General features: G+C 41.5%; 1 protein-coding gene across 11 annotated transcripts in view; it reads right to left on the bottom strand.

Annotated features, from left to right (window-relative positions):
• Window positions 1–20,238, bottom strand: part of PPP4R1 (protein phosphatase 4 regulatory subunit 1) — a 62,127-nt gene extending 41,889 nt beyond the window's left edge. Inside the window, exons 1-3 of one of the 11 annotated variants that reach the window (XM_085220777.1) lie at window positions 19,991–20,238; window positions 19,674–19,718; window positions 4,960–5,095 (exon numbers count right to left, since the gene is read on the bottom strand). In XM_085220777.1, coding sequence (XP_085076903.1) covers window positions 4,960–5,095; window positions 19,674–19,718; window positions 19,991–19,997 — 188 coding nt within the window. In that variant the 5' untranslated portion in view covers window positions 19,998–20,238. Of the gene's footprint in view, window positions 1–4,959; window positions 5,096–10,120; window positions 10,140–19,215; window positions 19,343–19,438; window positions 19,579–19,673; window positions 19,719–19,990 lie in introns of those variants that run through there. The other 10 variants (XM_085220780.1, XM_085220783.1, XM_085220784.1 and 7 more) reach the window with 10 other exon arrangements.
• Window positions 20,239–25,803: the final 5,565 nt, after the last annotated feature.

Genomic DNA, 25,803 nt, shown 5'->3' with positions numbered 1-25,803 from the left:
TTACTGCAAAAATTAATAGAATTGCATCTTTCCACTTGTAGTACCTGATTACTCCAGGTGCAGAGACTTACGAGCTGTCCTGCCAAGTTTAGCTTCAGATCATTAACACTACATTGGTAAACTCTCAAAATTTTTTATTCACCATACATTTTTTCATCATATGACTGTCTCCTAGACAGCAGTGTGTCTATTTATTCTTTAAATAGGTTACTGGCCAAAAAAAGGGCAAAGACCAAAGGCACGAAGTACAAGTGCTTTAGCCTTTATGTGCAAAAGTGGAAGACAATCAGCAAAGTTCAACTTCATTTGTTTAAGATTTTTTTTTATCACCAACGTGGGAAGAGCTCTCACAACACTTGAAAAGTTGATGGACTTGCAATTAGAGTATTTGTAGGCACTACTTCTCTGTGACTAGCAGAAGAAAATGGGGATAGATTACACTCTGCCTTTATATCCATGCGCAGGACACAGATTTTTCAAGACTGTGCACAAGGACATAATTGGAATATACAATGATATATTCCAAGAGTAGCTATAAATACTTCTGCACGCCTCATTCAATTCCCTTTCATACACTGACCTTATTTGGAATCCATACTGGGAGTTGTAAGAGGTGTAATTACTGTGTATCAACCACAGTTATTAGCCCTCCAAAACATTTCTACTACAGAATTTAAATGACAAGAGTTCATCTCCATAATAGGTGCACTTAGCTAGTAAGCATACCCTTAAAAAATAAACTCTTTGCCCATTTTCAGACAAGTCCTAAATCAAGATCTGAGGACTTGTCATACATACATGAGTATCGGTAGTAATAACTTAGCTTGGTGCTCTTCCCCCAAGCAATCTCAAAAGCTATTCTGAATCAACTCCTAATTTAAAAATCATCATCTTCGTACTTTTCTTAAAAAGCAAGGATAGACGCACATTTGTTGTTATAAATATCAGGAGTACTGTCGAATTAATTAAGACTTTTCTTAGTGCTTTGAAAAAACTCTGATGCTTGATTGCCAGGTATATAGGATTTTAATGCACACTTCTAAGCTAAGTTAAACTTGAGTAATTTTTCTTTGGTATGTATGTATCTGCAACTCTGTGTTTTGGGGTTTGTTTCTTTCTTACTAAATTTTATTGTGACACATGGTAAGACCAGGAAGACCAAGGAAAGAAGCAGCCAGAAATTAGATGAAATAATCTAATGCATCCCACAATGACAAGCTCTTTGAGAAACAACCTTGTCAAGATGAATGGCATTACAATTTCACCTGCACACCTTTAGCATCAGTTTGGCATTTCCTTATTGTTAGCACTCACCAAAAAAAAGCAGAAAAGAGAAAGTTTACACTGGGCTAGGCTGCAAAGAGAAGAGAGGAAGTGGGTAAGAAAAAAAGAGGGCAGATGTAGATAACCAAGTTCTGAATCAGCTTCTTGACTATCTAAATAAGGCAAGGTAATTGAATCATAGAACAGCTTGTATGAGAAGGGACATTAAAGCCCACCCCGCCCCACCCTCTGCCATGGGCAGGGCTGCCCCCAGCAGCTCAGCTGCCCAGGCCCCATCCAACCTGGCCTTGAGTGCCTCCAGGGATGGGGCACCACAGCTTCTCTGGGCAGCTGTGCCAGCGCCTCACCACTCTCTGAGTAAAGAACATCTGCCTAACATCCAAGCTAAATCTCCCCTCTTTTAGTTTGAAACGACCTCCCCTTGTCTTATGACTATCAGACCACGTTTACCAGGGAGATCTGTCTTAAGCTTATGGAAGGCTCTCTCTTTCAAAGACTTATGATATGTAGAACAGCACCAAGAGATGAAAACAGCTTCCTGTCTCAGTGGGGATACCTCCTGCATGCCAATTGTAATTTTTAAAATACATGATGAAATTATGTTGTTGGCGCTTCAAAAGAGAATTGGAAAGGCTTGCAACATGACTTTGAGATACTGATCTGTAACATTTAACAACTATGCTTAATTCCTTGGAAATAAATTGACTCCTCAGCTCAGAAAAAGCCTCATTCCATAACAGAGCATGTATTCTAAAATTTCTAGATCTCTTGCAGAATCACAAAAATAGAAAATCAAAATGGGCATCGCAGATGTTGGAGTCAGGAACAACATAATCACACTGAAATAATTAATTGCCTTATACAATACAAAAAAAACAAAATCTTTCTGATGCCTATCTCTCTACCACCTGGAGTCTAGAAAGCAAGAAGGCTGCCTTCTACAGACCATATTAGATAATCTAAAAGCATCCTGAAACATCCTAAAGACACTATCACCACTTCTGGGATTTAGATGTGTCACAGATGTCTGCAGAGATGAGACAGAGCATTTCCAGACTTCCACATTCTGTCACAAGCAGTACTGTTCCAATAGAATTTCCATTTTAGTTTGCTTCCATTTAGTTTTTATCTGTGCTGCAAATAATCTTTTATTGAAATCTATCATATATCCTGCTCTTCTGCTCCCTCGTTCCTTCTTGCAGCTGAAATTCCAGCCAGTAGATAGGCTCTGCTAGGACCCCAGTACAAGCACACAACAGAACTCTTTTGCAACTTCTTATGTAATATTCTCTAAGGGAAAAACAAAGAAGTACTTCAGAACAGAAAGCAGCAAGCTAAGAAGATGACTTAACAGTATCTATACCAATAGCCAGGACTGATAATACTGATAAAAGTCTGCTGCCAAAATCTGCTTTGGTTTGAAGAGAAAGAGCAACAGTAATTCTTTAAATTAAGACTAGGCTGATGAAACAAAAAGGATCTGGTCAGGTACCATCTTGCCACTCAAACAGATCTACTGGTGATTGTGGCACAGTTCTGAGCCTTCCTTGAGAAACAAGTTATTGACAACAAACATAGGAAAATCCTTATAAACAGTGGGGATGTAGATCACAACATGCCAAAAATCATTACAGCATCCACTCCCACTGTTGAGAAAGCTGGTAGAGAATTCCCCATCTTACTCTCTTTTTTTCAGGTCATCTTGTAGAAGCTACACATTATTTAAATAAAGAGGCAACTTCTCTTTGCAAATTTAGGTTTTATCTACTAATACGTCTTAGGATCCAAACAGACCAATTTCCATCTTAAAGCAACCACTCTGACCCTCAGACACCAACTAAGAAATCACAAGTGCTCAGAACTGACTCAAAGGAGACGAGGCTTTTGCAGTGATCAGCAAAAACAATTTCAGTTATTCATTCAGTAGCATCATACGCTGCAAATGTGATACATATGCAGATGACTAATCAGACAAAATGACTATAAAAACAAATGAAAAAAGAAAGAATACTTAAAATGGCACAGACAAACTTATTTTTCCTTTTTAAGAACACTAAAAGGGAATTCATCAGTTTAATTGAAGAAAAAAAATCTTATCCAAATTTATCCATGCTCAATCACTAACCTTGGGCATCTACAACTTGAAGCTTGAACACACATGGAAGTTTGTCACAGAAACATGGTTTTATTAACTCAATCATGGTATAACAAAATCTGAACCTACGCTTGGGTAATTGGATGTGATTATACCATTTTAATGAGCCATAAATTAAGCTACATTTAAGCCAATCTTTTGCCTATGAAGCACTCCATTTCACCTCTGTCTAGCAAAAATGTCTCCAATATTTTCTCAGACTGATGCTAAATCATCACAAACTGTCTGTAATCATTCACATTTACCTGCTACTCGGTCTTATCACTATAACATGCAATTTTCTATATTTTCTTGTACCACATAAAGCACCTAGACCTTATGAAGCATCAACCAACATGCTTTTACCAGCAAAAAACAAAAAACAAGAAAAGATTTATTTATTCTACCCATTTTCCCCTGCAGAAAAACTTAAGCAAGCAGAGGATGCACAGAGCTGGACAATATCATCAAAAAGATTTTAAAGTCTTAAGCTTAAGCTTATGCATGCCTCACATCCAGTATAGCATTAAGACTCCTATTCTTGTTTAAAATTGAAGACATAACTTTAGTTTCTGAGTTTGTTCTCCACCCTACCGGCTTTTATTACAGGTATTTAATTTATAGGTGTAAAAGGTTATCTCCTTTTCCTTTCCTCCCCAAGAAACTGGAAAAACAAACATCCCTTGTGCCTGACAATGAAAAATACAACAAACTTGCAATTTCCAAGAAAACAGAAAACTTTAAAAATCAGGCTTTTCAGAACTAATTTATATAAATTTATGCAGGCTATAAGAGAAATCAGAACACATTTGTTAAATTCAGTTAAATCAGAAGGAAAACAAACCAAGATTCCAAACTGGGGTATGTTTACATATGGAGTATGGAATTTTAAGTACACTTCACATGACTGAAGTTAAGAACATGGTTAAATCCTTACAGAACAGGGGTCACAAATAATAAAATAGAGAGGTTAGTCTACAGGGTGGCTGATCATAGAGTTATGTTCCATACATTACTAAATTAGAGAATTCAACATAAAAGTAAGCATGCTTTAATAAAGATGTTCCTGGAGTCCAAACTAAACTCTGTTAAAATAAAACACCAGAAAATGTCAACCTTAGTATATTGTATACATTTCCATGATCTTCTAAGTCTTCAGCTATGATTAAATGTTAGTAAATGTTGATTTTGAACTTCTAGATCCCATGGTAGTGTTTGTGTATGCAGGCTTGTGAAATATTCTACAACACCCGTGCTGCTAAAGTGAAGTATTAGGTTAATGGCATAACCAAAATAAAAAGGGGAAAATAAAACTACAGTATTAGGAGCAAATAGCAAACATTTTTTGTCACCAAGATTATTTTGCTCTAAGTAGAAGGAGCATCAGTAAACTAAAGGAAGAGTGGAAAGTGGAGAATTCTTAGGTATGTTTTTAAAAAATAGTTATTATTTGTATTTCGTGCAAATTAGCTTCAATCAGATTTGAATGAGATGAATGGTTTTGCATATTGTTAGCCAGACAGAACATTAAAAAAGCATACCTGTTAAATATGTTCTCACTTGCAGCGTACTTGTCCAGTCTTCCCAAAGGCGTCAACATTTCATCTTGTGAGACAAAGTCCAGGGCTGAAGGTATAATAATCACATCAGACTCTGAGCTGTAGTCATCCACACCAACTATCAGAGACATCAGAAATACTCCTTATAATCACAGTAGTTTAATACTAAAATGATGTCTGTTGTTGGTCTGAAATACAGAATTCTAGGCTAGGCTCCCATGACAATGCGTTTACTAATCACACTAAATCACTTCCCTAGCTTACCCAAACCCCAGAAGGCTTTTTCTAGACAAAAGTTATTACCTACAAATAGGATTAAATGAATTTTGAGTGATTTTCTCTAAATACCCAAACACGATGTATCACTAAACATTCACGGTTCAGGCTGTTTTAATCTAACCACAAGTATTCTATATACCTCACATTTTTTATCAGGCAAGTGACTTTCAGCTTTTTGAACATATAGCCTAAAATCATAGGTGCAATTAGTCCAGAGATAAGAAGTTAATACAATGTCATCTAACAGAAGAAGTTTTTTTTAAAAAAAAATCAATCAATTAAGCACATTTAAATGTTCAGATGTGTGTTGTTATATCTGACTACCAAAGTTCACCTGCTGCATAATTACTAACCAGCTCATCAAAAAGCAACTTCACATTAACAGAAACCACAATGAAACATAAAAGAGGTCCATGCCTGCTCTGCAGAGCTACTTGAAATTGGGACTTCAAAATGCTACCATTTTTAGCTTCCAAATGCCCTCTAAACTACTCAAACATGCAGTCCTGCAACAAACACACCCTGCAAATACAACACAAATCTGCAAAAACTGCAGCTACAATTGCTTAGTTGCAACAACTACCCCAGGTCACTTTACTCCTGAAAATATAATACTGCAGCACACCACAACTATTCTTCAGTCTGGCCAAGTCTACCTGAAAAGCTTATGGAAAAATCAACAAATATAAACAGATACCATCAATGTAGAAGTCCAACAAACGGAGAAAAGGAGTTTCATACAGTTATACTGCATTATGTAAACTGGTTATCAGATATTGTATGATTAATTTCTGTGTTTGACATTCTGAATATATAAATGGGTACCATTTGCTAAATGCCTTCCTTGTTATATTTCAAATGTCAAAAGATCTAACAACCAAAGTTCTCTACAACAGTAATATTTTTATAGATAAACTGAGTTAATAGCATCACTTTACCAGCAAAACAGTTCTCCCACCTTCTATGCTGAGAATCAACGGACACTGTTCAATTGCTCATAAATAAATCCTTGGATGAAGGCCCTAATTGTGCAGTTGCTGATAGCACATAAAATATTTAATCAAAATGAGACAAAAAAATTGTGGGGAAAAGAGAAGGGTACATTAATGGTACTTCTTAAAGAATCTTACAAATTCAAACTTAAAAAATAGGAGCAAGGAAGAAAGCAAGCTAGGAGCTGTGAAAGGCAAAGTAGACAGCAGGGCAGTCTGGGGACACAAAGTAGTGCTCTTGGATATGCCTAAGGCAAGGGATAACAAACTGCTGAGGCTGGGGGAGGGAGGAGGAGAAGGCTCAAAAAAAGGTCAGTTGCATAAAGCTGTTGCAGCAAAAAAGGAAAGCACTTGGCAACCCAAGGTTTACACAACTGTTTGAACTTCTGTTTGCCCAGACCTTAGGAGACTGAGGCACAGGGTTCAGGTTTGTGGGTTTTGTTTTGTTTCCCATGTGTCAGGGCTTTTTGTTTGGATCGGTTATCACAGGAAAAGGTGAGGCAAGGTAAAAATGCACTCATGCAGCAGGTTAGGTTTTTATAGCAGGTAAGTTAACAAGGAACAGGTTGCACCATTCCACAGATGTAAATTCAACTCATCAATTCAATTGAAAGCAGAAGTTTTCCTGTGTTAGTTAGGCCAAGACAGCTATGCCCACACCTTTCTCACAGAGACCTACCTCACTGCTGAACGTGAGATCCTACTCTCACAGATGGACTTTTGAAGGACAAAACACGTTCTGTGGCATCCATACATGAATTAAGTCAGATGTATATTCCATATTCCCCACTGCAGAAAATGAACTGCATTCTCCTTTTTTTTTTTTTTTAAATCATTATAATTGTATCCTTCACTAGGGAGCCAAACCACTGCACTCTGATCAATTTCTTAACAGACCTAAATGAACACAGTTCAGCTGCGACGTAACCAACTGGTGGGAAGAGCATCACTTTTATAATCAAATGAAAATAATTTTATAACAGGACTTTACATTCCTATTTTAAGGTCTGTAGATCAGACCATACGTTTCAAAGCATAAACTGAGGAAAATATTACAAATATAGTCACCTATGGAATTATTTTGTTAGCTATCAAATGCATCAATGAAAAAAATATGCCAACCCTTATACCAGCCTTCATCAGTTTTAGTTCCTCTGCCCTCAACTTCAACTTTGCATTCAGTGTTTCCTTTTCCCTTCTCATTAATTCTTGTCTAATACTCCTACAGTGGGTTAACAAAGATATCATCTTAGCTGCTACAGAGCATGAAGATGGCTCAATCTGTGTACGTCTTACATAAACATGCAGCACAGCTGGCTGGATATCTGGTGCCTTTTATTTAGTGATCTGAATGTTCTCATACATTTTGCCCGGTGAAACCATCTAAGTCAAACAAACTGCTGAAACCACTCTCTTTCAGAAATATCAATGGTAAACAAATGAGTAATTGTTTCCAATTCATTTCTTTGAGATCTCACACTAGTTCAAACAAAGAACAAGATGTATGGATTTGCCACTGCAGTGTAAAACACAGTTCAGTGCTACAATAGGTCTGATGTGTCTTTGCTACAGATACTGAGCAACATTACTCAGTGCCAGCATCTCAGCTTTTCTTCACAGAGGAGATTGTACAAACAGCAGCATCCTAATAAAAGCAACACTAATATCAACTGGGGAGAAAAGCATCAATCCCTGCATGAACAGACAATAGTTACAAAAAGTACCGTTACCTTATCTTACGTATCCTTTTTCAATCTCACCATCAAGACGCTGATTCAGGCAAGCTAAAAGGAGCATCAGTCCTCTACACTCGAAGGTTAATCCAGTGTATAGGAACTGCTGAGTCATGGCCTGAACCTCTGATTGATCACCTGAGGCGAGCAGTGAGTCAGCCACGGGAGCACAGGTGAAGGCAATTCTCCTGTGCTGCCGGAAGGGGTGGAGCCTGGCTCCACCTCTCCTGGACCCATTTAAGAGCTGACTGCCACCAGGGAAGGATCTCTTCTGGAGATCCACTCTGCTGGAGTTTGGTAAGTGAGCCCAGGATATGGGTAACCTTTCTATCTATTCTCTGTTTGTTATTATAATCTGCTTTGCCTAACTCTTTTATTTCATAATTATAATGTCTTAATATTCATTGATTATAAATACTCATTGATTATACATCCAGAAAGGTGTCTAAAAGGCTTAACCAAATGTTAATACTGCCTCTTCAGCACTCCTCTACTTTCCATGCAACTCTGAGCACTCACCCAAGCACACAGTACCTTTTGTGCTATATACTTCACAAACACACAAAAAACAGCTTGAATACATGTTTTGGCTTGCTCAAATGTTGAACGTTCAGATTCATTGCTACTTCAGAATGCATGCTAAGCAACAGAGCTTTCCATTCCTTATGCAGAGAAACTATAGGTCACAAAACTATAGGTCACTTTTCCATTTTTCTCCACCTTTTCAAGCGAGTACCAGGACACCAAGACCAAATGCTCAGAAGGCCTTCAAGCTACAATCCACCACTGAATCAACTGAAGTTAATGCAAGTTGAGTGCCTAAGTAACTCTGAATCTGGCCTCACGTGTTCCTATTAACTTCTGAAAGCAACAGAACTGAAAGAGATTAGGAGTTTTGAAAAAAAAAAAAAAATCCTGTCCCATTAGTTCAAAGCTACTAATGGTGGTGGGGTAAGGACCGGTGTGAAAATCAATCACAATAATGCTACTTTCTATCTACACAAGAAACGAAGTAGTGCAAAATGTATAAATGCATTAACATATCTGATGGTTTGGGTTTCTAATAAGTACCTTGCAAACTGCTCTTCAAATCAGCACTGGATTTTGTCTCAGTATCTGACTACCACTGAGCTGCTGCATGACACAAGCCAAATAACTTCTCCCTGTTCTTGTTTTCCCAACTGATCATTTCTTTAGAAGTCTTCTGCATACGTTTAAGGCTTGTCTCAGTCTTGCATCTGGTGCATGCTACATCAAGAATACAGTAAGACATAACTGCCTTAAGTTCTCTGGTTTATAGCAGGGACGCAACAATTATTTGCCACAGCTATTACCATGGACCATGAAGCCACTTTGCGAGACAGCTAAGAGGTGCTTTGTCAACCAGTGACAAGTTTGGCTGAGAAGTCAGACACAATGGGAAGTCTCTTTACAACTCGACCCCCTTCAGACTGTGGCCTGTGGGCCTATTTTCAAATGAGGTAATTTCTATTCTGCATCTCATCTTCACAGTACCTATCACAAAGAACTTACATATATACTGCATCTTTACAGACAGACGCAAAAGATCATGTCTGAAAAAATAACTACTTTTTTTATTTAGCAATACATGAATGACTTTCTACTAAAGACTGCTCAGCAGCAAAGTTTCTCATAGTCTTCTGTATCTGCTATGAGCTCCACAGCAGAAACATAACCTCCCTCACTCTGACACAGAAATGCAGGAATGAGAAAACGGGCGCTCTAAAGATGAGCGGTTCTTTACTTCTCAAAGGTGAGCAACAAGCAATTCTAAAGATTCAAGACTTCCATCTAGATCCCTCCTTTTATCATCTGCATTCCCAAAGAATTTTCCAGATCTATTAAAGATTCTGTGGCAATTGTTACAGATGTAGAAAAATTGTAAGTTTTTATTCAAGTGTAGTACAGGTAATTTGTTAGGCCATAAGGATGTTCAGGTCAGTATAGCATTAAATGCAGAAAGGTCTTTGTTCTCGTTCTGCTCAAGCAAGTGATTTTTCTGCTTAACTGTAAAGTAAAAATATTAGTTCTACAAGCCCAAACACAGATATCATACCACAAAACAACTGTAGCAAAGTGTGTTCTAAATCACTGTCTTCTATGAAAGAATAAATTCACCTTGCAGTCAGATTTCTGCAGAATACAAGTAGTATTCTCAGCCCTTCAACATTGTAAATACACTATTTTCCGTCTCATTTTCTGTAAGAATCATTTTGCATCTTGATGTTCTGAAAAGAGAAATCCACCACAGCAAGTGAGATTCTTAGTAGAGCATAGAAGCTAAACATCACTATTTACCTACAGTTAGAAAATTATTACTCTTTTATTATGCACTGTATTCCACCTCCAGTTCTGCAGGCCAAAGCATCAGTCATGCTGTTTCAGCCTCATTTACAAATCTACTGGGCTGCTTCAATAACATTAATTAAATGCTATAGTAAATATTAGCAACTTTGTTTTGCGAGTTCCACCACCTCACCTGCCTGGTACCATTTATAGGTAACCACAGATTCCACTGCCAGAAAGTGAGATCTGACCAGCTCTTGAGGTACCACAGCAGAAAAACATAGCCGATTTCAAGTCCAAGTTTACCCTGAAGTGTTATCAATAGAAAAATACCAGTTTCAACTGTGTATGATTTTACTCAGCAATATACAAGACTGGTGAACGGATAAAAAGGATTTGTGGGTGATAATTCCAGTCTGGCCACCGTATTAGCAGAAATAAGAACCACACTTTGCCTTTTCTGTCTCAGCCCTAGTCTCTCCCTTCAAAAATGAAGGGCTGCCCCCTCTTGAGCTCCTGCTCTATGCATAGTAAATCACACCCATATGCACAGACCTCACTGTCTGCACTCCAGGCAGGGTGGGCTTGGGTTTGAGGGTGGGAAGGAAAGAGAAGAGAGTGAGAACAAGCATGGAAAAAGGTAAGAAGGAATTGCAAAGCAGATCTGACCCAAAGTCACTGTGCTAACTGCAAGGCTTACCACATTAGCCCTCCTACAGCATGTTTATAGTAGCTTGCTAACATCTTGAAGCACAGACAGCAAACCCATCAGAATAGAGCCTGACTACAGGCTTCAGGAGGGGAGCATTCAGCAGATGAAAGAAAGACACAGGAATCAAAACCAACAGCTAAGCTGTTTACACACAGAACTTATGCAAGTATGGCACAGCAAATTTAAGAGCCACTAGACTAAACATAACAGATTGAGAAAATATTTTCATCTAGTAAAAGCCTTTAGAAAAAAAAAGACAGTTATCAAGCATGCCAAAGGAGTTGTCTTTCTCATTAAACATAAGAGAAAACAAAGGGCAATACAAAATCCTTTAAACAACAAGGACAGGTGCAGCTACAAACAGGTTCGTCTCTTTGAGGCAAACACAAGCAGCACTGCAAATTCTGGTTTGCTCTGAAACAAAAGAAAATAAATCTCCATCTCTTATTACTCACTAGTCATTAATTTGCACAGCAGCGGAATATAGCTTCTACCGGTTAACGGTCAGACCTGCAACAAAGGCTAAGCCAGAGGAAACTGACACAAAAAGGAGGACATCCGAGCTACCAGTTAAAACAATCAACAGTTTATATTTTGTCCACAGTTTCCTGTTGGGAGCATGTCACGCCCATCACCACAGTATCCAAGTCTCCTGCTATTTAAGCCCCCATCTATAACTGTTTCCAAAAAGCTGCATGCAATTAAGACTCCTGGAATGACGCTGGAGTGAAGTAAGTCTGGCAATGCAAGCAAGAAAGTTAATCGAAGGTACCTTCTTGTTCCTTTTGCAGTCAAAGCTATCCATCCCCTAAGTATGTAGCACTGCTACTCTGTGGCTGTTTGAGAGCTTTTGCAGCATTATGAAGAGAACCTGCTTTCATCTTCAGCCAAGATGCTCTGCCTCATCCTATACCATAGGATGTACACACTTACTCTGCTTGGAAACAAGCTTAAGTCCTGCCCCTAATGGAATATCTATTACACAGAAAAACATCATGTTCTTACCGGGTATTCTTCAACCTTGGGCTAACAGAAGAATTCAAATGCTCTAACATTATGGCTCAAATACTCTAAAGGTCTGTTCTAGTTCTGCAATACTCTGAAACCATGAATTCTTACACATCGGCTACAAACCCAACTACTCCACTTGATTCAATAGTTTACTTTGGCTGCTTCAAGCAAAGTCACTCAAATATGCTCACTTAGGTTAAGCACTGAGAAGGGAAGCTTTGTGACTTCCATCATAGACAGACAACCACTAGCTATAAAATACAGCTTTGCAACAGATATCACCTTGCACTTCTTAACTGTACTTCTCCTCCCTCCACTAAAATCCTGAACGACATTCTTCAGACTTCTTCTGACAGAATTTGAGACTCTTACTGGGAGAAACTTTTGTGCTTCCCAAGCATTCCAAGGTTGAAATTCTTTCTGCAACTCCTCAGTTTGTTCTTTCTGCAGTTCTTCATAATAAAGGGAGATCTACAGGAAAAGGTTAGGTAGTACTGAATATACTGGAGTCACTCTTAAAAAAAGAAAGAAAAATTTCAATGCTTTCTTTCCCCAATTAATTTCCTCTAATAAAACATGCATACAGGCAAACTTGCACTCCAAGTATCCCTGCAGACTAATCAAGTTGTTTCTCTTGCAGGCTAGAGAGGAAGGAAAAGGTGGTCTCTTTTACATTCAAATATCTGGGAACTATTTAGACACTATGGCAACAAGACAAAAAAATACCTAAACAGGCCTGTTTAGCAGAGAAAAACATTCCAATAGTTTGCATTATCATTCCTATAGCATGAAATTTTTATTAACTAATATTTTTAGATTTTATGAAAATTGCATCCCAGACTGACACATATTTATTGTGCCGTTGGCCTCTTCTTATTCTTGATCTTACAAACAGTCACAGACATACACTGAAGCTTCTTTAAAGCTGTCCATTGGACACAGTTTTAACACCCTATTAACAGAAAGAAGTATAATATCCCACCCAAACCAAGAAAAAGCCACATTAATTTTTCTTATGCTATACCTTCCAAAGCAGACAGAGAAGTCCTACTGGTCTGGTTTCCTCCAGGAGAAGCTGCCCCTGGCTCACTCTTCTATGGGCAGAATTGTTATTCCAGCTCTCAAAGCAAAAGCTGTTTGTTACATCTGTATCTGCTAGTGCAACAAGCCATCTCTTGCAGCAACTACACTCTTTACAGAGAAAACTTTCTGCACATCCGAAGGGGAAGCCTTAACAGGAAAAGACAAAACACATTTCATCCCCATCGCTCTGCAGTCTGCCACCTCCACAATAGGTCAGCAGAAACAAGTCTGTGAACACCAAAGTCTCACTTTATCTTAAGACTTTGATAGCTTTCATCTCTTTCCTGACATTCTCCCTCCTTCCCCGTTGTCAAGCTGGAAAAGAGAGAAGGTGGAGAACACCTATAGCCTTAGGAAAACATCAGGAAGAAACAAACCAAAAGAAAACCCAACACAAACACCCAGGAGCCAGCAACCTTAATTGAGGATTCCTGTCAGAGAAAGGAGCATAAAAGGTGGTTGGTGAAAAGTGTATTTCCACATCAAATGTGATGTGGCTGACCTTGGGAAGCTGAAAGCCTGGAAAATTGCCTCTTCTTCAATCTTCTGCTAGGTGTAATGGAAAAAAAAAGCATATGCAGCTGCACCAGGAAGGTTCATTACCCCGTACTGAATCAAGAACAACCATTTCCTCACATCATCTCCTCCTCTTTAAGATCCTAAGATGCTTCTCCAGAAAAAGAGTCAAGCCGCTACCTACGTGAGTCTGCTAAAACTAATTCCACAGGGACACAGCCATCCACCTGAGTCTCCCACATTCTGTGAGGATCAGTCACCACATTAAAGGGCAGAGAAATAAACTGAAGAGTCAGGAGAATTGAAACACGACCTCCAGGGGAAACAACAGAATTAACACGTATGCCTCATTTGCACTGAAAACTGCTTATTAGATTCCCATTTGAACAGAGCGTCAGTCACACCAGAGAACTGATTCCAAGCAATGCAGAACATCTGCCATTAATTCCTGCTTGTTATTTTTCACAACTGAGAGGTTAAAGATTGCATACTACTGAAACGCCAACACAGTAACTCCGAATATCTTGGCACTCTTTCACCAGAGCTACGCCTCCAAGGAGACCAAGAGGCCAGCACTGCAACACAGCACTTGAATATCACATTGGAAGCTGAACTATATGGAAAGCTGGAACTAAGTCCAAGGAATAACCTGGTGTTCAGTCTACAAAGAACAAGTGACAGCATAACAAAAGTTGGTCATTTTTCTTCTGAGGTAAAGGAACCACAATATAAAAGCTTCTGATATTACTGCAGGAAAGTCATGGTGAATTCTAATATGTAGAATGCATGTTATCTCAGTATACGATGTTTAATCTGCAGCAAGAAAATAGAAGTTAAGACACAGTATCAAGCTGTGATTGTGATCTGACACCAGTTTTCTTGGGAACAAATCTTCTGACATTACCAAAAACAAATCCAAAAATGAAACTGAAATTAAAACACTTCAAATGGAAATAAGATTCTATGTGGGAAAATAGTTGTGCACTTCCTGAAGCCTAATAGAATTATTCAATTAATGCATTCGACCAATACAAACTCACCGCTAACGGCAGCTGATTTGCTGTCTGCCTGGAACAAGAATATATGGTCAGTGATAAACTAGCTTTCGACATCTGCAGATGCTCAGAGAGCACTTACTTCAGCTCAGCTAAATAAGTGGTTCATTCATTCTCTGCATAAAAAGGCTAGAAAGACCCACTATCCTTTTCCAACCAATGCAAAAGAATGGAATACTCAAAGCAGACAGCTATTAAACTTACTGGGTTGTCTTTGTTTTCTTTTCTTCTTTTTCCTGTAATCCTTTAGAAATGTTTTATCCACTAGTAAAATCCAACCACTACACTCTTTTCTACAGTTAACAAAGCTATCTTATTCTCTTTGAACCACTGAACACTAAGATTTCAGAAAACAATAACTACCACTCACTGTTATCCAACATGACAGCAAAGCTTCAGAATTTGAATGTCAAGCTATTATATCACCAAAGCATGTCTATAGTACTTGCAATTGTCAAAAATCCAAAAGCTGAATGTAAATGCAACTCTCAATTATCAATGAGAATAAACTTAAAAAAAAAAAAGCAAAACAATACTAAATACAGCTATTAAATCAGAATTTCTTTCCTCTATCGATTTAAATCACAATTACAACCCTGAATTAAATAAAGCAATCCCATTTCACAATCTGGATTCTAATTACAGATGGTTCTATTTTTCAGCATACACATCCTGCACACATCGATGAGCAGCTTAAAAGAAGCAAGCATCATGGTACACCTGATGGCATCTATCTGAAATGATCGGTTCAGTCTGCAGAAGCATCAACGGGTGGGAGAGAACCTATCCAGGAAGAGTCATAAATAACTTCTTATTCATCAGCAGAAATAAGTAATTCCATTCTCCTCTTGTTTAGTTTTCAATTATTTGTGTAAGGTATTTTATGCTACCTACCTAGCTTACTACGCTGTTCTATTTTGATTTTGTATGCACTAAGCAAGTATTTGAACAAAAGCCAAATTTTCATTTCTTTCTTTGCACATACTACATCAGCTTTCAGATGAAAACAAAGGAAAGCAACAGTCTAAACAACAGCCCAGTTGAAACTGAACCACGGTCTTATTTCGTACATTGGCCAGATGGGATGGGGAATCTTCTTGCAAGCTTGCACTTGGAATCTTCACCCCATTGCCATTATGGATATTTTTTCCCCATTTTTTTTTTACAATAATCTTCACAGATATTACACAAAGGTCTGTGTTACGTTCATTTCTACATGGATGAAATGCAATTGAGTGTTACTAACTGAAGGGTGGGGGAGGGACGGACACTAGAAGGGGAAGACACTAGAGCTAATAACAAAGTAACAAAGCTGCATTTCACAACAAGTACTTACACTTAGGAACTAAATTTCTTTTATAACCCTCTGTAGGTCCAGCCAGCAAACGCTCCCTGAAGATTCTTTTTTTGAAAAACTTCAAACTACCAAACAAGGAAAAGCCACTGGCTGAACACAGGATACAAAGAACATCTTTAATTACTATCATAGCTTTTGACATCAAGAGCTACCTGCATAGAAGCAAAACATTCACTGGAATTGAGGAAATAAAATACTGAAATGCCACTTGCTAAGCTCTGCAAATACTTAAAGGAATTATCAGAGTAATGTACCATCGGGTGTAAAGCATGCATTCACCTGGAGAAATTAAAAAAAAAAAAAGTCAAGAAAAATCAGAGCTTTCCAGTAGTTTCCAAGCAACCAAGAGCAGAAAATACCAAGCTTGCAAAATAGAAATGCAAAGCAAAGATGAAATTAATTATTTAAAAGTCAATCCAGCTGGTTTATCAACCACTCTCTAAAAGCCTTTCTTACAGAAGCTCCTGTTTAATCTCCAACCTCTTAAACAAATAAACCAAATACAATTTTTAAATAGACCCTTTCCACACATATCCAGAAGATCTACTATTCTGCTAGCAAACTTACCACTCTACCAATATGTAGGAATGCTGCAGTTAACATAAATATTCATCAAGATCTCTGTAAGAAAAGGTACACTTTATTTTACAAGCAATTATTAAAACAGCACTTTAAAGATAAAATAACATGCTGTTCTCTATTTCGGGTAAACCAGCATTCAGTGAGCAGGCACAATGACTGAGGGCTGGGACAAATTGTACATTTGTACAAGTTGTTGATTAAATTGCCAGTTTCGAGTAAAACAGAATCACAATATCATTAAAGTTCAAAAAGCACACTAAAATCATCTAGTCCGACCATCAGCCCATCTCCACCATGCCCCTTAACCACGTCCATCAGTGCCACATCCACGGAGTTCTTGAGCACCTCCAGGGTTCCAGTGCTTCACCACTCCTTCTGACAAGTTTCTTCTAATATCCAACCTGAATCTCCCCGGCACAACTTAGGGCCGTTACCTCTTGTCCTATCTCTGTCACCTGGGAGAAGAGGCTGACCCCCTCCTTGCCACAATCTCCTTTCAGGCAGTTGTTGAGAATGTTAAGGGCTCCCCTGAGCCTTCTCTTTCATTCTAGAGACCTTAAAGACAAAGATCATACAACAGCTGTTCTTAGCTCTGAAAAACTATGTTGATGCTTCCTTTATTACTTTTAGCAACAACTGTATATTGTTGTTTCCTCAGCTCCAGGACTTCCTCCTCCTGCTTTACAACATGACCAATAAAAGGTATCTAGAGTCACATCCTCAATACCAATATCACATCCTTATTTTCTGCTGTACTTTTATTGTATTAGAAAATGGTGAATCACATTACTAATTATAACCATCAAAAACACACCTCTGCCATCCAGAATCAAACCTAGACTCACTGATGAGCTACAAAGGAGCACCCACTCTGCTCCAACATATTAAGCCAGACTCCTCACCAGAGGTCCAGCTTCAGACACCCAATCCAGATCCTTACATTCACATCTAGCCTTTATCTTGCCTCCTGCTTTTTCTGCCAGTGTACCTCACAGATGTTTTACTACCTTTCAATACCAGATGAGTTAAAAACCCAAGGATAAAACACCATATTGTTCACTTTGATAAATAGCCATTCAGAGGATATCAGTCTTTTCTTACAAATCACTTACTTTTTTGTGTTCAGTGCATTTAACAGCAGGGCCACAGCTGCCAGCATCACACGTGCATAAAAGCTATAAGAACATCCATTTTTCTTATAATTGCATTCTAGCACATCAGGAATACACCTCTAAACCAATTTCTAACCCCACTGCTCAGAAGAGCTGTGAACAGCTGAAATATTTACGTGTACTACAGGGTGGGGTTCAGCCTCTGTAAAGCCAGGAAAGAAATGTGCCTTTTTGTCTTTCCTTCCTTTTTTTTCCAAGGTGTCTTTAACCTCTGCAGTCATGGAATGCAATCCCAAATAACACACGATTTGGGAAAACTCTCACAAAATGCCTAAGACCAGCTGTTCATGGATAGAAAATGTGGTTATTCCCGAGGTATGAGCCCAGTGCTCTTGCCCAGAGATGCGCAGCCTGTGTAGTTTCTCTTTAGCTCACACCCACCACGTGAGCAGAACAAAACCACGTAGAATCAAGAACCATAAAAGACACACTGTGGCTGAATTACGTCCAGACAGTACACATCGATTCACAGAGATTCCTGTGGAGGTTTTTCTGTTTGTTTTCAATACATTTAAACATCAAGCTATTCACTTTTATCTCCTTCTGCCAAAACCTCAGTCATTTTTAATGAGGTTTCATATTTTCAATTTCTATCCTGCCTCCAGAACGCTCTCAGCTGGACTCAGTCATCTCTCCATGCACACACACAGAATTTCTTCCTTTTTGAAGGCAAACCCATAACATTCACACTGCCACCAGGGAACACACAGACTCAGAATCATCTCTCCCATGATACAGTCACATCTTCCTCCACCTCCTGGCTGACAAGCAAGAAAAATCATCTTCTTCATAGAAACTGAATGCACTTTGGAAGCGTGTCACTCCTAAAGAAGCCCCCATGCAATCACTAAATAATAGCAGGGAAAACTATCTGCATTACCAACGATCAAAGTAAAAAAAAAAAAAAAAAAAAAAAAAAAAAGCAGAGCCTCGCAAAAAGGCTCTTTGTGTGAGGCAGCACGCAACAAAAAGCCTCGAAACACAGGATCCCCACACTGAAAACGAAGACGGAACGTGCTTACAGGTAGACCTGAAAAGCTGAAACGTCACTCCCACGAAATCGTAAGCCAAAGAAAGAAGAATAAAGGAAGGGATCGGTTTTCCTCCTGCCACCTCCCGGCCAGGAGACTGCCGTGAGGCGGCCCAACACCTGCACACAGCGACAAGCGTACCCGGGGGGCGGCTGCCAGGCGGGAGCCGCCTCACAGGGCCCGGCCGCTGCCTCCATCTTCACTTTCCGCGCGGTTTCCCCCGCTGCCCGAGCTTCGGGCTCCGGCGGAGCGGCGGACGCCGCTCACCTGGGCAGCGCCTCACGGCCAGCTCCACACCCCCGAGCCGCGCTTTGAAGCGCGCTCGGCCCCGCGTTCCCTGATAGATCTCCCTCCCGACCCTCTCCGCATCCCTTTCGGGGAGCACAACCCCAACAAAAAGCCACCCACGTGCTCCCGGCTCGGCTCCGGCGCCCTCCTCCCCACCCGCCGCGGCCATCGGAGCGCGGGGCGGTGACCCGCTCTCCCCGCCGCCCTCCCGCCGCCGCCGCCGCCGCCGGCCGAGCGCTGCCACACCTCCCGGCGGGGCGGCCCCCGGCGCCCGTTAACCGCCGCCCCGCCCCGCGCTCCCCCCTTCTCCTCCTCCTCCTCCCCCTCCCGATGCCCAACGCACCCCGCTGCACGCCGCCAACTTTTCCGCGGCGCCCCCGCGGCAGCGCCCGGCGGAGCCCGGCCGGCCCCGCACCCGCCCCGGTGTGCTTCATGTACAGCAGGGAGCGCGGAGCATGGCCTCCGCCTCCTCTCTCCCTCTCCCTCCCTCCTCCTCCCACAATGCACCGTGGGCATCCACGCTCTCAGCCACTTCCTCGCCCGCCCGCAGCCCACCGCCGCCCCCAAGCCCCACTCACATCCGTCGATCTCCTCTTGCAGATCCTCCTGGAGCAGCGACAGATCTGCGGGACACAAGCAGCGTGGGCCGACTCGCCCGCACGCCCCCGCCACGCGCGCCCCGTCCCACCCGCGAGGCGGCCCCCCGCTCCCTGCCCGCACCGTCGGGGCTCAACGCGCCCCGACCCCGCGCCCGGGGCTCCCCGCCGCCTCCCGCGCCCCACAGCCGGACGGGGGAGGAGGGGGAGCCGCCGCGGGAAGAGCTTCCCGAGCCGGGGCGGGGGCGAGGAGGGGGGAGGCGGCGTGAGGCGGGGAGGGGGAGGGGGGTGCTACCTACCCGCCATCTTGCTGCAGCCCCCACGGGGCGCCGGGCTGCATCCAGCCCGCGGCGGGGCGGCGAGCGGGCGGCGGGGCCTGAGGGAGGACGGGGCAGAGCCCGGCGCGGTCCAGGCCCCAGGCCCGGCGACGGCGTCTCCCGCGTCCCCGGGAGAGGCGCGCAGGGAGCGGGCGGGCGGAGGAAGGCGGGAGGAGGGGTCTGAGCCGGACACGCTGCCCCCGCCTCCGCCCGGCAGAGCCGCGCTCGCTCTCACACGGCACGGCCGCGCCGCGCTCCCCGCCCCTCGCACTGACTCACGCCCGGAGCCGCCCGGCCCTGCCCGCCGGCGGCGAGACCGGGGACCGTGAGGGCACGGCCGCGTGTCTCGGCCCGCTCACCTGGCGGGGTGTCTCCGCGCCTGACCTCCCGGCTGCGCAGCCCTGGCTATTGGGGCAGAGAGGGACTGTGAATGGTGCCTTGTTTTGGGCTTTGGGGGTCACTCGGAGAGAAGAGTCTGCGTGAGGTGGTCGCACCACAAAAATCCTCACGATGGGCTTCGTAGTTACCTGGAAGGAGGAACCGAGTTTCCGTGAGGTAGCCAGGTCAATAAAGTCTACGCTGAGAGCTCTGTGCGGTTGGTTACCCATAAGGCAGCCGTGCCACAGAGCCCCCCCCGCTTTGGGTCGATTCCAGAGGACTCGAGACAGCCAGGCCACCCTTTCAGTATCTAAAGAAGGGGATAGATATTAGCAAGGTCTCTTGTGAAAGAACAAGGGGAAATGGTTTCAAACTGAAAAAGAAAAGGTTTACATTGGATATAAGGGGAAAAAAAAAATATGATAAGGGTGGTGAAGCACTGGAACACGTTGTCCAGAGAAGTGGTGGATGCCCCCATCCCTGGAGACACTCAGCGTCAGGCTGGATGGAGCTCTGAGCACCTGACCTAGCTGTAGGTGTCCCTGTTCATTGCAGGGGGATTGGACTAGATGACCCTTAAGGGTCCCTTCCAAGTCAAATAATTCTATGATTCAAAGTTTGCACTTTGGGCTTGGGCTGCTTGGAGAGAAGGGTTCCCCCCCACATGCCACAGAAATCCCTGCTGCAGCCTGGGAGTCTTATCAGTGTTCCATCATCTTGTTATCTCTGTAATGATCAGCGATGGTTCTGATGTGCAGTGATGTTATTGCACAGAGATTTTTTTTTAAAGTTATTTTTGCCCAGTTTTTTTTTTTTTTTTAAAGGATGCCATTTTGGTTGCTCAGTTTTTAATACAATATTTGGTAGCATGTCTTGTAAGCTCCTTTTTAACATCATGCTGCTATTTTCCTTTTATTCTGTAAGTCAGATAAGGAATGAACCTCTACAGTCATTCCTTTTCCATTGTGGCTGAAAATGTGTCATCTTTTAGAATGCATACAACCCTTTCCTTACATTCCTCTGCCTTGATTCACACCTATTCAATCTTCAGTGAAATCAGTGGGTCTACTGGATACCGTTTGTCTGACACTTGCTTTTATTCATATAGATAACCTCAAAATCTGAGTAAATCAAACAAATTCACCATGACTGTGTTATACAAATCATGTTATTCTCTGCCAGAGTAATTGAAGGGAAGTTTCAGTGGAAATATTTGACATCACCAGTACCTAGCAATGCTGAATTTAATAGTAATAGACCTAGAGCCAAAAAAAACTGAAGACCAAAACTTCATCTCGTATTACTGTGAGTTATTTATGGGATGGTTTCTTTCTGCTTTACATTCTTCACCACAGTCCAAGCCTAGTTTTGCTTCCTTTGAAATCAACAGCAGTAGCCTCAAAATGTTCTGTGCTTGGTTTTACTGAAAGAATAGAGAGCTTTGGTTTCTCTTCCCAACTCTTTACAGAGTCACTAATGCATACTAGCTGTAGGTCACAGTGGTCTGAGAGCAGCTATTGACTATTACTGTCAGAATAAGACAGTAAACTGAATGAGATACATAAATAAACTGGGTTTATAATTTGGAATGCATCAGAACTACTTCTCTTAAGAGTATATTAATAGTGTTAGTTACTACTAGCGTACCATTTATGCAATAAAGCAAGGCAAATGATTACAAAAGATCATACTTAACATAAATTCATATAAATTAATTTTGGATCACGCTATGCATATGTGTTTTGCTCAAGCAGTAATTAGTGATGCTCTCTATAGGCAGGAGTGGGTGAGATTTGAAGCACAGATAACGAGGATAAGAGTGATTTAACCTTGGAAGACAAATGAGAATTGTACAAGAATTGCATTTTATTTTGCTACAAGTTAGTCCTAGAATAACGATCTGTTTCTCAGATACAGATGGTCCTGGTACCATTGCTAGCAGTTATCAGGAGAGGTGTCTTCCTCTGCAAACAGAAATACTGTGGCAAAACCTTTGGCTCATACAGTGGTATACACATGGAGAAAAATTACTTTGATTTGGCTTCAAGCCACCATGCAATGCATAAACCCACTTAATGAATAAGTAACCAGATATTTCTAAAGTTGTTGGCCTCAGGAGACCTGTAAATCCCCCGGCACTCTTTGAGTGCCAGATCCAAAGTTCGTATCCATGGTAGGATTGCCCACCACAGGTAACAAACAACCAGGCACCCCAGAAAAGTGCAACATGCTGGTTCTTTCAGACAGCGTGGTGAACTGCCATTTGAAAAGGAGGTACCTAATTATACCTGAAAATTTTCATAACAGGCTTGTTTCATTAACTGGGACGTGTTAAAGAACAAGCAAAACAGCACTTGCCAAAAACGTTCTAACAAATCTTGTGCTGGAGTTCTTGTAATCCAAGTGCCTATGCAAGCACTGGAAAATACAGTATTTAAGAAATGAGTAAGCTGATGTTCACACACTGCATCTTGTGGAAAAACACAGTGTAAATAATGGAAGTGAAAACTCTGGGTGCAAAGGAACAGATGGAAGACTCATTGGCAAGGTGATTTGCATGGGACAGAAGACACCTGTACTGCTACCTACATGGAGTATCTCATAAAGACCCAGAGCAATCAAGGAGGTATTACGACATTTACATAAAGTACTGCATAAATCCTTTAAAATCAGCATAAAAGACCATTATTTGTGAGATACATAAATCCATCCAGAAATGTTTGCAAAATGGGATTCTGTAGTTGGATAGCCATTTATTCAGTCACTACTGCTCCAGGTGTGAGGAGCTCAAGCCCAAGCACTCATACATGAAATACTCTATTTCCTGTCTTTGTTTTGAAAAAGCAAGTCACCGGGTCACCAAGCAATAGTGCCAGCTTTCGCTGTCCACATGTTAAGTAGCTTTGCATTTCTCCCAGCTCCCCTTCCTGTGTGGGATGAGCTTACCATAAATATCTGCAGAACCATCTCACCATCCTCCTCCAGACTCCTCTGCACAGCTATTTTCCTGTAAAACCTACAAAAATGCTTTGGGGTTACACTGCTGGTGCATAATACAAATGCTTATCCTCTTGAGCAATACTGACTCATAGCTTCTTGCCCACCCCCAGGATTCTGTCTGCACACATATGTGACACTTTATGGGTAAGACATACACTCCTTACTTTAAAGCCTATCTTTCTGTTCTTTGTGTAGTGCTTAAGCAAAATTGGCCCACAACTAAGGAGACAGGCTAAGATACATAGATATATACGCATAAGCACATGGGTACCTGAAATATGAAAAGATAAGCATGGAAACATAATGGATGAAGCCTGGAAAACTGTTGATGCGCACTTGAAAGTATATCTCATGGAAGGATTTCTGCTAAGAAGGGATGTTCTTCATAAAGCCTTTCCCTTCTCCGTCCTGTTCTCCCTCCCTTCTCCTGCCCTAGTCCTGTTTTTTCTTATTCCTTTTTCTGATAAAAATACTGGAGGTCTTTTGCTGTTTCTTTTTATTGGAGTGGGGCTTTTTTGGAAACATCCCTGGTGGAGATGAAGGTTTTAGATAGTGCCCCACTCAGTTTTATTTAATCTCACCCATTTCCTGGGTAAAGAGCTGCACCTGTTCGGATCTCTGCTGAGATGCAGGACTTGACAGCCCAAGCAGGCTTTTTACTTTGGTAGCCAAGAATGGATTAACACCAAAATTTGCTGACAAAAAGCTCTGTTAACACAAAGTTAAGTTTGCCTTGTGGGTATCACATGTCATTCCAGTCATTCCACAATAGTGACAAGTTCAAGTGATCAAACATCTCAACAACAGGAAATACACAATCAGATGAGTACTAACGCAATGTTAAGGCTGCACCTGCAGCTTGCAGTGGTTATGGCAATTTACTTGCAAGCAAGGCTGTTACACCAAAGGCACAAGGATGGCAGTGATACTGCATCTGGTCAAAGGAAAGGCATGCATATAGAAGATATTCCAGCTTCTTTATTTTACTGTTAAGACCACTACTAGTGGGAACATCCCTAACTCCTTTGGCTATAGACATTGCATGAAGGTGGTCTTTGTGGTGGGCAAGTGAAAGTCTGTATCTGTATCTGATCCTACTGGCTTTCAAGTTCACTGTGAAAGAGGAACAAAGAAAAAACATCAGGGTCTGCATGAGGGAGTTGGGTCTCAGTGTTGTAGTATCACATATGCACGTAGTTCCTTATTCAGTATCACACACCTGCACGTGAGTTTCCTTCAGCAGGGAGCTGTGCTGCAGTTCTGAGGTACTCTGCTTCAGAGATCATGTGTCATGCTTACATTTGGTGTGGGAAGACTGATTCACTGCTCAAACAGGGCAGAGTTCAGGTGTACTGATGTGCCTTAGCTCCCTGTTTCCTGGTTCTCAGAGGTCTGTGACTCACCACCATATGGTAAGGAAACAAGACTGGGCAATGAGAAACTCTGAATCCTTTCCTTCGTTGAGATCTTTAATTTTTAAATTATTTTTTTATTTTAAAAAGGCTGAATTTGGGCTTGCTATCTCAGGAAATTCCAACAACTACACATACTTGCAGCTGGAATACTGTCATTATTCTTCTCTCTTAGGTAAAGAAACAGAGATCAAAAGAAGTGAAGTGTGCTGCCTAGTACTGCTTCTCAGGAAATAAGCAGTTTTCCCGAAGAAGGAGGTTTCCTGAGATGGAAAATAGGGAAAAAAATATAAACCACAAAAAGATCTTTGCTATTTTTCATTCTCTGATGCCATTACACATATGACAGGTATCAATAGAATGCATGTCCCTGCTCTGAGCTGTATGCCAGGATAGACCCTGCATCCTTGTTGGACTTGCCCTTGAGCCAGATGGGCTTTCCAGCCTTCCCTCAGCCCACGCAGTCTCCCTTCCCCACCCAGTCAGTTCCTACCTGGCACTACCCAACCTGATTTTCGGATGAATATATTTGCATTTGTTTGCTCTTTCATTTCCTGGTCTACCGAGTTTAAATTTGCATTTCTTTAGGTCTGCCCAGATATTGGCGCATATAACAGGCCCACACTCTTCTGCTGAATCAGAGGTGGGTTATTCAGATCCCAGAACACATCTCAGAGAGACAAATGGAACTGAACTACAGCTGTCACCAAACCTGCTTTTCCAAGATTAGTTTCACACCCTTCCAACCAGTCCCTCCCTTTCTGTTCCCATTGCAGCTCTGGCTTTGCCTGCCCTCTTGCTCCTCCATCCTGAAATCTTCTCAGCCAGCTTCTTTTGTACAGGACTTTTAATTCTGATTTTGAATTGTCTGTCTGTTTTCTTGTCCTCACATTGCATTTCTCCAAAGTAGAATGGAAAAAAAAAAAGAAAAAAAAAAAAAACAACAACACCCAAATCGTGGCAAAAGCAGAGTCTGGCAACCATTTTTTTGGATTTCAGATGGAT

The sequence above is a fragment of the Meleagris gallopavo genome, chromosome 3 (assembly GCF_905368555.1).
Source record: "Meleagris gallopavo chromosome 3, MGAL_WU_HG_1.1, whole genome shotgun sequence".
Taxonomy (NCBI): domain Eukaryota; kingdom Metazoa; phylum Chordata; class Aves; order Galliformes; family Phasianidae; genus Meleagris; species Meleagris gallopavo.
Note: the sequence above shows the minus strand (reverse complement) of the source record. Positions and strands in the feature narration are given on the sequence as shown.